The following is a 12,069-nucleotide window of genomic DNA, read 5'->3' as shown; positions in this document are numbered from 1 at the left end:
TATTACAGTGGTGCTTATATATATTACTATTTATTAAAATTATATATATATATATAAAATAAAAAACCATATATACCCATATAAATATATAATACCCAATAAAATACAATACAATAAAGTATAGTAGAACCCCATAATAGTGTGACCGGAGGGTCGGCACCTCTAGTGCCCTGTCAGGATTTCAACAGTAAGCTGAAACTTGCAACAATAGGTCGTGAGGTTATGAGAAAGTGTCTTTTTAGTTGCTGAGAACTTGTTGAATGATTAACTCCCAGGTGTGAAAGTTGACAGTAGTTTAATAAAATGGTATCGTAAAAAAGCTAGGTTATGCCGTAAATAAACAAGGCTGAGTCTCACAATAGTATTAAAAACCATGTTAGTAATATAAAATCCATGGGCCCATATATCATACAATATGCTATACATCCCTTATACATTAAAACCATATAATACATGCACTATAAAACCATAAAACTAAATAAAATCTTAGGTCATACACTGACCCTTAAAACCATGCACCTTATTAACATACCTTTTAAATCCTTGTATGCGCCATTATATATTACCTTGGTGTTCACCAACTTGATGCAGACCTCACCAAAATCTATATTTAAAATATCTTTTAGCTCTTCTATATCTATATAAAAAAGTACCACAATCCAACATAAAGTGTTGGAGGATGTCGACAGCACCACACTCACAATAGTCATTCTCGACCAGGTGGAATGACTTCAGCTTACTGTTGAAATCACCATCAGTCAGTCAGTATCTGAGTTGAAATTTGGCTCAATCCAATTAGCCTTTAGGCTATTAATAATACTAGGGTAGAAACTACAGGTTATTTTCCCTTTATTAGACCTATTTCACCGGTCTTGCCAAAGACCATATACCATATTTGCTACCACTTGCTGTTTATTTTTAATACCAGTTGCAGTACTGTCGTACACCACACCAACATAATTAAAAATCATGCCTTTCCTTATAAGGGCATAAAAATACCATTTTTCTATCTCTAAGTCAATTGGTAAAAACCCCCAATCACCTGGAGGCAACAGTAGATATAGTATTATACCCTTTTGTTAAAATGAATAGGACATTCCTTTGGGCCTTTTCTAATTTGACCTTATGGTACCTTTAATGAGGTCCTGCCATGCTAAAACACCATATAAAAGAGTACTTAAAAATAAGCCTTTATATAAAACACAGAGTCATGAAACTGGAGTCCCATTCATTCCTAGTACTTTGCTTCAACACACAAAATACCTTAGTACACCATTTGGTGATAAACGTGACGTATGGTGTTATGCTCATACCGGCCCCAATATATATACCTAAGAACTTAACAGAGTTGCTAACCTTTATAATTTTATTACCAAGCCTGATTCTTGGCTGCTGTCCTTTTCTCATGCTGCCTTTTAAATAATAATGTCACCGTCTTATCTACTGACAGCTCTAGTTTATTTGCCACTAGCCACTTTTGAAGCTTTACCACCCAATTTTCACCTAGAGACTCCAGCTCGCTCTTCAATTTACCAGATATCAATAAAACCAGGTTGTTCGCATAAGCAATAAACTCAGTGTGACTATCATTCAAAATCTTTAGGACACCATCAAACAAAAGATCCCAGAGGACAGGCCCACCATAGGTGATCAAAAGCACCTTTAATATCAAAAAATATACTAAGAACGTATTTGCTACAAGATTTATTGACCACATCATGGAGATGCATCAGGGCATCCTCCTTCGAACAACCTTTCTTAAAACCATATTGGTACTTATTATTGTACTCATTAATTACAGATTCTAATCTGTTCTTTATTATCCATTCAAATATTTTGCCCAATATAAGTATTAAACAAATGAGCCTATATGATTTCAAATTAGTCTTATCTTTGTCACCACCCTTATATATTATAATCATCTTCTCCTGTTTCCAACAATTTGGGAATACACCATACACCAAACATGCCTGATAAAGGCGCCTCATATGAGGCCTTAATACCTCATAGGTAATATAATCGGCCCTGGGACCTTATGCCCCCACAAAGCCTTAGTAGCTATGTTTACATCATTTTCTGTTATTTCATCAACATGCTTAGTACCACTAAAGTTATGCATCATTACCCATAAATTAGTATGAATAATTTCATCGTCCTGCTCGTTATCATTTGGAAACAGGGAGCCCAACAAGAACTTGACTACCTTGGTCCAATTGAGTAACTCCCTATCACCATATCTCATATTAACCAATACAGTAGAGCATCGATTATCTGAATCAATTGGGGACTGGGGTTGTTTGGAAAATCAATTTTTCGGATAACTGATTATGTACAAAAAAAATATATTAACCTATCCCATGTTGAAATTCGTTCAAATCCTGACATGTCCTTAAGTACCCTTTCATGGTCGTGCCAGTGCTGCCAGCTAAAACACACACACCAACAAAAATAATAATGGAGTAGACCAAGACATAGCCAAAGACTGCAGCGCCACAGCACTAGCAGAAATTTAAATTTGCTGACTGAAAAGCTTTCAGTTGATTGACATTTGGATAATTGATGCTCTACTGTACCTGATTAGTCTTGAGCCTCTTAGTTAATATCTTGTAAGGGGTGCCACAGGGGTCATCTTTAGTTTTAGCATTAACATACCTTTTCCATCTCTCATTCCTTATAACCTTTATTCTGCTTTTATACACCTTTCTATTATCCAGATATACACCTTTTAGATAGTTCCATCTATCATGATTGGAACACCTTTGAAATGCCCTCCTACTTTTATTCTTCTGCCTTTTTACGCTATCCAACTCATCACACCACCACTTACGAGCTTTGTGCCTCCTTTCTACCTTTGGAATAGCACAAATCATAACATCTTTGATATACACTGTATATGGGTGCAGTACCTTATTACATCATACTTGTCCTCTAAAATTCAAAATTTTTTAATAATAAATTTTGCCCCAGTTTATGCTGAAATTTTTGCCAATTAGCACTAACAAAATGACAAAAGTATAACACTGAGGATCAAGTACCTTACCTACATTGTACTCATAAATAATTAAGCCATGCTCACTAGTGATTTCATTAACCACTTGCCAATTATCAATATATACACTGTGTGTATTGAGGGTCAAATCAATATATGAACCACCTCTGCTGGATACAAGCATCAGACTTGCCTCTGGATCATTTACACAGACCAAGTCTTATTTATATACCAATCCTAAAAGAAGAGTGCCCCTTTCATCACTAGTCTCACTGTCCCAGAGAGTAGCCTTAGCATTACCATCCATTCTTATTATTATGTTCTCACCATGCAGTTTACACAGGATACACTCTAATTCTCTTAAGCCATTTCTAATATCAGTACTTGGTGGATAATATAAATTCATCACATACACTTACCATCTCCCATAAACTGTGCTACAGCACACATTGGGGATGAGAGGCTTTGAATAGCTAACACCGCTCACCTTCTGTTATAAAAAATAACAGCTGCATCTGGGTGCACTGGTAGTGTATGGTTTTAATCTTAGTATCAAACCCAAGCACATGTCCTGGAGCTGCATAAGATTCTTGAACCAGGGCTATGTCAACCCTACACCTTGCTACCATATTGCTTAGCTCTCCTGGGACAGATCAACTCCAATCCATATTTAATTGTGCAATCTTTATTTTATAATTTGTGAGTAACACCACTATCCAGAGCAGGAAACGGGGAACCACTCTGGTACTAACTTTCCCAAGACTAACCTTGGTGCAACACTAATCACTGACTAACCTGCACCAGGTGTGTGCTGACGTCAGGATAACCTGATATGGCATGAAGAAGTCATTTTCAAATGACATGCCATTTTTAGCATCAAATTTAACTCTCGCTTATAAATTGTCATTTAATCAAAACATATTAATATTTGTCAAAATTAACATATAGAAATATATAGATTATGATTATAATTGTGATTTGAGTTATTTACCAACCTGTTTCTTTTAAGTTATTATTATTAGAATTAGAATTTATTATTAATATTACAATTTTAATAGGAAGGTGAATTTTATGCTATTGAAACATTTGGAAGTACAGGTAAAGGCTATGTTCATGATGATATGGAAGTATCTCACTATATGAAAAACTTTGATGCTGGTCACATACCATTAAGGTAAATTTTGTAAAAGTTTTCAGATTTTTTTAATAATTTTCTATAANTTTTTCAACTTAATAATTTATTAAATTTAGAGTGAATATTTTTTTAATTTATATGTAATTGATATTTGCTCAAATTATTTGGTTATTAATTTTTACTTTTTGTCTAGCAGTCAGTTTTGCTTTTAATTTTGAATGTTTTTAAGATACAGATACTAAATTGCAAGAGCTACATTTGAGATAAGTTAATAATAACAATTTAATCAAGACATTTCAACAAGATATTGTAATTATTTACTAGTAGATAAGCTCAGATTTCCCGGGCAAAAAATAACAAACATCAAGATTATTAGATTATTTCATACTTCTAATCCTTCTGTTATATTATAGTATTTGATTTATATAACTACAAAGATTATGTTACATAAGGGTTCATTGCACCAAGTGACCAATCTAACACATCTTAATAATTCTTTAAATTGTATACAGTAGAGGAATAAAGAATTTTTAAAATGTGTTATATTGATCACTTGGTGTGATAAACCCTAATGTAAGATAACTTTTGTAGTTATATAAATCAAATATAACAAATATTAAAACGAAAACCATATGAAGAGTTTAGTTATTTTAGTCTACCATTGTCATGTTTATCCCAATACTTGGATGGTATGAAATGGCACATTTTCAATGGTCAAGTAAACAGGAATCGAAAATATGATATGTTAAATTTGTCAGATATCATATTTTTTCTTAATAACTCTAAGAAACTTTACCATTTAAAGCCAAACCTCAGATGGTAATCTGCCAATGAATCAAATTTTGCAAAAAATGGACCAAATATTTAATAAACTTAGCACCCTCAAAAACCACTTTATCTCATAGCATGCAACTAATCAGTAATTGCTATACAGAGATGATGGCATATAGTGAAGGGTCATCATACCACATTCCAGAAGCAATCAAGAATTTTCATTCAAAGCTAATGACCAGAAGTATGATTACAGACACACGGAAGTGGTTGTCCATCCTCATAACAATCCTCAGTTGTTTGAGGAATTTGGTTAATAGTGCTAATATCTACATTGAATTTTAAGGTATATATCCATATTTTCATTTTAAAAAGATACATGCCAAATAATTTTATCACCTCTAAACATTATTCCAAGAAGGGGTCTGTGACCTCTGCCTGACTAGAAAAGGGGTTCATAGAACAAAAAAGGTTAAGAAATGTTGTACTATACACTAACTTTTTGTATAATAAGACTTCAGGGAAGACTGTTAGATAGTTATACTGCATGGAGAATATCCTAATCCATCTTTATGTTGTGGTTTTCCATTCTGCTTTGACCAATCTTACTGGTTATTGTAACATTTAAAATATTTTCAATCTCTTGGAATAAGTATCACAAACTTATTTAACCTTTTGTTAACATATGATGATGCTAATGATTCAGTACATAGATCAGGTTGCAACTAGGGGACAAACAAGGCATGTGCCCTGGGTGCCAGTTAAAGGGAGAGCCAAGAAGAAAGGGTGTGTTAGATTAGAAATTAATGATTCCTCAATGCCTAGTTACTTTCCACCCATCCTATATAAGTTAATAGGCTGAATTTATACATTAAAATTTTTTTTCTATTATAAGGAAGCAGGAATTGATGTTAGACTTTGTGATATTGGAGAGGCAATTCAAGAAGTTATGGAATCATATGAAGTAGAAATTGATGGAAAGGTATATCAAGGTGAGAATTTTATTTTTCATTTTTTTAACTAATGTAAATTTTAATGAACACAATTCACATCAATCCATTTGTAGTTATATAAATCAAATTAACTTGAACTTTTCTTTTTTATTTGCATTATATATTTTATTTCTGCATTTAATAAAAACAAGTTGACTTCCAGTAATTCAAAAATTATTTTTCCTACTATAAATTTTGATTACATTGCCAAATATATAACAAATTATGAAATTTTTTTGTTCATTGTTTTCATATTTATTTTGACTTGCTAAAGTATTTTTCATTGAGATATAATATTAGATATCTTTGTTGATATAACAGAATAATTTGTTAGATATTTGATTACATGAGTACAACATAAATGTGTTTACAAGGGGGATTTGTTTCTCAGACTGCCTGTGCTGGCTTAATTGTCCATTTGTTTCCAATATAGACTATCATTACAAAAATTTCAATATGTAAATCTTACACCATACTATAATAGCAAAAAAAAAAAAAGTTTTTATTCAAATTGTGTGAAAAACTTTCAGATTTTCTTCATCAAAATTGAACATAAAATGACCTTCTGATTACAGAACAAAAACATGTTAATTTTTTAATGGCAAGCATCATATTTTGAATGTTACATAGAAAAATGTGCCAATTCTATAGTTATGCAGTTGGCTTTGTTTGCTCATTCCATGGGCTTGGCCACTTGTTTTCAAATATAGACTATTCTTAACAAAAATTTTGCAACACTTCAAAGTACCTCCCCTTGAGGTACCTCTTGCTTTGTACCTCCTGCAGGGTGAATGGACCATCCCTTCCATTCAAAGTAAGCTGGGATAGCTTACTTTGCTCTCCTCTCAACCCAATCAGCTACTCCTGTTTGCTTTGTTTCCTCTTGGGTCGTTCCCAACACTTTGCTCAACCCTATGCTTACTTTGTTTGCTTGTTCAAAAATTTATGATGATTCTTAATTCCTGGTGCTGCCATTTCTATTTTGCTTTTTTGTGACAGAAAAAATGTTATCTTGCTTTTAAGTTAGCCTCTGTTTATCCTTCAATCAAGTTCACTGTAGAGGAAGAACAAAATGTCAGAATATCATTCCTAGATCTAGAAATTTATACATCTCCTGATCTTTTATTTTCTGTCCATCATAGAAACAACAAAGCACCATAAATTATCCCTGCTATATCTTCTCTTATATAGAGGGCATGCCTTCTCCCTTCCACCCGAGCACTAATAGATGAAGAATTACTAATCATTAATATTAATAGAGCAATACAAAAAGCTGGATATTCTCTTTCTAAATTTCATTATCTTTAGAATCAAGTCAAAAATAAGCTATTTTCACAGTCGTTTCTTAGTAACAATGAGAATTTAAAAATAGCACATCCTCCAATACCATATTTAGGCCCTATTTCTCTAAAAATAGTACATCTTTTTAGAAAGATTGGTTTTGTTTTACCAATAACCACATAACCGACCCTAAGAAGACTATTATGTGACGACAGAGATATATTTCAATTGAATGAAAAATCTGGGGTGTAACAAATTCCACTAAAACATGCTCTGTCAGGAGAAAAATTTAGCTACATAGGGGCCATGGCCAGATTGTTGTATTCTTGCATCTTAGAACATTAGGAAAACATCAGAAACGGTAGACCATCAATGGAATTAGCAAAAAAAAATGCTTGACCAAAATTATCAGCCACTCTGGGCCTAAACAAAATTACTCAAATGGTGTAATAATTGGAAAGAATTATTTATTTGGGAGATCCTCTACATAACTGCTATAACACCCTGCAACACCCCAACCCTTGAAATCCCACAATTATGGTTTACATTATTCAAACAATTCAATCAACAATTTTAATTCCTTTTTTGCATAAACAGGTTTCTATGTAATTTCCCAAGATTACATAGTGCTATTGTGCACTATGTAATCTTGGGAAATTACACCACTCGTTATTACTGTATATTTTTAGAACATTGTTTTTATTCAAATTTATTTTATATTCCATCCACGTGCTATATTTAATTTCAAATATTGTTCAAAAATGAAAAATTCGATGGCCGTTGTATTTGACATTCGCCTGGTGGTGATAACTTTATTCTACTGAAAGTACAGTAGGGCATCGATTATCTGACCCTCAATTAACCGTCACATTGGTTAACTGACCGTTCTAGTTGGCAAATTTCAAATGTCTGCTAGTGATGTGGCGCTACAATATTTGGCTATGTCTTAGCTACTTTAATATAATTTTTGTTAAATTTTTGCATGTTTTAGCTGGCAACACTGGCTTGACCATGAAAGGGAGGCCAGTATTTAAACGAGATTTAATTTTCTAATTATGAGTGGTGGTTTGTTTTGTGAGCAATAAAATAATTTTAAAATAATTTTTAACGATACAATAGTGACAATTATTATTTAAAAAAAAAATTTGTTAGGCTAAACATCGATGAAAATTCAATGCGAAGTAGGTTAACAATATACTAATATACTAATTACATTTAACTAATTAATAGCGATATACTAATAAACAAACATCGCTAAACCCAATACATAACATAACTAAACACCAACGATATGCCGAAAATCTATCGGGCTAGTATTAGGCTAATTACTAAATGAATTACGTAACCAATTTGGCTATATATAAGCTATTCCAGCGTATATAAGCTAACTATATAACCGATGGTTATATAGTTAGCTTATATACGCTGGAAGAGGAGATCGGACTGGAGGTCCGGATAGCGTAACTGGCAACGTATCTGCACAGTAAGCAGGAGTTGTGGGTTCAAGTCCCGTTCCGGGCCGATGTTTTCTCCCAGTGGTTCTAAATTATTTAAATTAATTTATTTATTTATAATTATTAATATTAATAAGAGATGGCGCCTAACGCCTACCTCTAGGCCAAATTGGTTACGTAATTCATTTAGTAATTAGCCTAATACTAGCCCGATAGATTTTCAGCATATCGTTGGTGTTTAGATATACTAATATACTATACTAATGTATTTTTTTCATTATTTTCGGTTATTCAACCAACCCGAGTCCCCAATTGAGTCGGATAATCAATGCTCTACTGTATATGTAAAGAATGTAAAATTAAAAGAAATGTGTTAAAATAGTAAGAGCTTTTTTGTTGCTTGTAATACAAACTTTTTGGTGGGGGGGTTGATATGAGGTTTAGAAAATTTGTAGGGGGTCAACGTCAACAATCAAAAAAGTTTGGTGACCCCCTGGGGTAGATGGTTAGTGTAGCCCACACTGACTAACTATTACTATTACTGACATCAATAAGTCATTATTTGTTTTATTGTCTTGTAAACAAAAGCTCTTTTCCTGATTTTAAGTTGATCAAATTACAATGTGATTTTATTGTACTGGGAAGAATGTTTTCTTTAATGTTTAATTGACAACTAGTTTTGGTAGATCTGATTACTTTTATATTTTAGTCATACTTTAACTGGCATGCGGGTAATCCCTGGGTTTCTGACATGTTGGTCATTCTGTGAAAATACAATATGATGATTACTTTAATGTGTAAAAATTCTAAATTGAAATTAATTTTTTTCCCTACTTACAGTATACTTTTTCCAAATATATTGAGACAAAGGACTGCAATTTCTTCCAGCAGTTAATACTTGTTTGTTATTTTCATTGTAATCCTTCGAGAACTTTTTAATTGAGAATTGTTGATTGTTATTGGCTTCATTTAATTGGCTAAAAGTTCATTGTAGATAAGTCTTTAAACTTGCTATTTGCTGCATAAGTGATGTCATATTTGAGAAATGATACTATCTCAACAGGAATGCATGCTTGAAATTAATCTGGATTCGAAGGATGACCAGAGCATTATCCAATAATAATATTTTTGCTCTAAATTATTTTACATAGTAGCATTTTACTACAGGACAAATAATTAGCATTCTAGTCACAAAAAATAAATAAGTGGTACTGTACAGTATTTTTGAAATGACTTGCACCAATAAAAACCATCAACCACAAAATAGTCAGTTACGTATATTTTCCTATTGATTTTCAATAATTTTGATAAACTACTGTATATTTTAAATTTATTATTTTTTTAGGATGATTTTTAGAATGATAAACAGAGATTTGTTTCCTACTGCTGCTAATTTCCTACTTAAAATAGGAGAATCAAATAACTTTAGCTATTTTAAGACCTGAAACTTTTTGTCTTATGATATATAAATTTTAAAAAAAGAACTAATTTGTTTTTGGTGGTCTGAATTGAAAGGTTTATTTTTGTTTTGTTATGAATTAAATTATATAGAAGATTCTACCTTCATTTGAATGTCTTCATTTGCCCTTTACATTGTAATGCAAATGTTATGAATTTGCCTTGTGTTTTGTTTTTTTAAATCATTCATTGGCCCCTTATATTGCACATAACTTATAGGGAGGCAAACCAATAAGCAATATCAGATGGTGTGATATAATCAACATATCTATCCATTATTGGTTAATGCACTTTTATATTTGGAAGACAAAAAATTAATATCATAGGCTATATCTAAATGAATGATATAATGAGGGACCTACTATATTACTTTTAAAGTTGATTATGCTAATCTATATCAATATATATGTATAGACACACTAGAAATTCCCCCATCAAGCGTGATGGAATACTTTTCATTGGTTGTTCTTATTCTTTTAGATCTAGAGTTTACCTGACCAATTTTACTCTTACACTTCTTACATTTGCTATTTTGTCAAAAAAAAAAAAAAAGTCTTTTTAATTCCATATTAGTAAAACAAAGCTGAATTGTATATATGTTAGTTAAGTGAATGATAACACTTTATATATAATGGGCTCATTAGATCGTTACTTCAGATTAGATATTAATCATGATGTGGTCACTATGAAAAGATGTTTTTAAAAATTTGTTATAAAAATGACATGATGCAGTTATTTTTTTAAAAGTTTAAATTTTAAATCTAATGAAGTTGTTTAAAATATGCCATTTACCAAGATATTTAAAAATGCAACTTAAGGGACATTTCATCATAAAGCATGAACTTGAATGAGGTCACTGAAGTCACTGCAACATAGGTGCAATTGTCGATTCAAAATTTATAAACTGTTTGTTCTATAGCTAGTATTTCTACAAAATAAGTAGCCTATAGTTTCCATCAGAACATAGAATAGAATAGAATGTTTATTAACGTAATAGGCAATAGCCGTTACAAGGGGGATGTTTATACAATTATTAGAACTTTACATAAATTAACTTTTCAATGAGCATTCGCCTTTTGTCTGTTACAATCAGGGTGGTTGGATTTCACAATTTCTTGATTATCTACACAGATTTATTTCTACATCTAATTATATTTTAACTTATACATCACATTCAATAATAATAATTATCATCTGCACATCGGATTTAACTAAATATCACGTATCTCAGAAAAAACCTTTAACCGATGCGAATTAAAAATTTAACAGTACAAACATTTTCAGACCCCTCCTGGGTCCATCTTCAGGCAAAAATCGTTTGAAAATTTACGAAGAATGAAAAATATTTATTTAGAACAATTTTTAAAACCGAAAAGATAGAGCGGAATCACGTGATCTATATATCTGAACGTCCTATCTTCTACTTCATATTGATAGATATTTAAATATTTTCCATTGTTTTTAAAGATTTTATGAATAACTTTGTTGTTAAGCCCACAAAACATATCACATAATCTCAGATAACCCATTTACTTCCTTTCTTTTAGGATTACGACGCACTTAAACCTCCTGTTGTAATAGGGCCTGCCATGCCAAAGAAAGAGAGATCTCATCTCTGGAATTGATCGGTGATGTAGTGTTGTATGCCTTGCATAATTCTATTTGCTCCAACCATTTGAGATGGTCGAGATATGAGGTGGTGGTGATTAATTTAGCATTTGAAAAGTCCGCAGTTATTTCTGGATCAGACGCGTAAGTTGATAAGGAAGTGGTACATTTATTTTGCTGGATGTCACGCATATGTTCTTTCAATCTGATCCCAACAGCTCGTTTTGTTGAGCCTATGTAAATTAAGTCCTTCCCAAAACGATGGTCCCTAAGTGGCACTTTATATACCCCCGGCATTCTTTCTTCCTTAGATTTGTCTTTTCCATTACGTAGAATACCAAATATGGTTGGGCATCTTCTGAAGGTTAGGGAGATACCCTT

The 12,069-nt window shown here is 32.1% G+C and overlaps 1 protein-coding gene across 1 annotated transcript in view; it reads left to right on the top strand.

The window, feature by feature from the left end:
• The window catches only part of LOC111620613 (methionine aminopeptidase 2-like), an 81,014-nt gene that overhangs the window by 59,815 nt on the left and 9,130 nt on the right, over positions 1–12,069 (top strand). Inside the window, exons 13-14 of the mRNA XM_023362579.1 lie at positions 325–332; positions 4,048–4,163. Of these exons, the coding sequence (XP_023218347.1) occupies positions 325–332; positions 4,048–4,163 (124 nt within the window). The remainder of the gene's footprint in view (positions 1–324; positions 333–4,047; positions 4,164–12,069) is intronic.

This window comes from Centruroides sculpturatus, unplaced genomic scaffold, assembly GCF_000671375.1.
Source record: "Centruroides sculpturatus isolate CEXI.00-Female unplaced genomic scaffold, Cexi_2.0 scaffold137, whole genome shotgun sequence".
Classification (NCBI taxonomy): Eukaryota; Metazoa; Arthropoda; class Arachnida; order Scorpiones; family Buthidae; genus Centruroides; species Centruroides sculpturatus.
The sequence above is the reverse complement of the archived record's forward strand: the minus strand, read 5'-3'. Positions and strand labels throughout refer to the sequence as shown.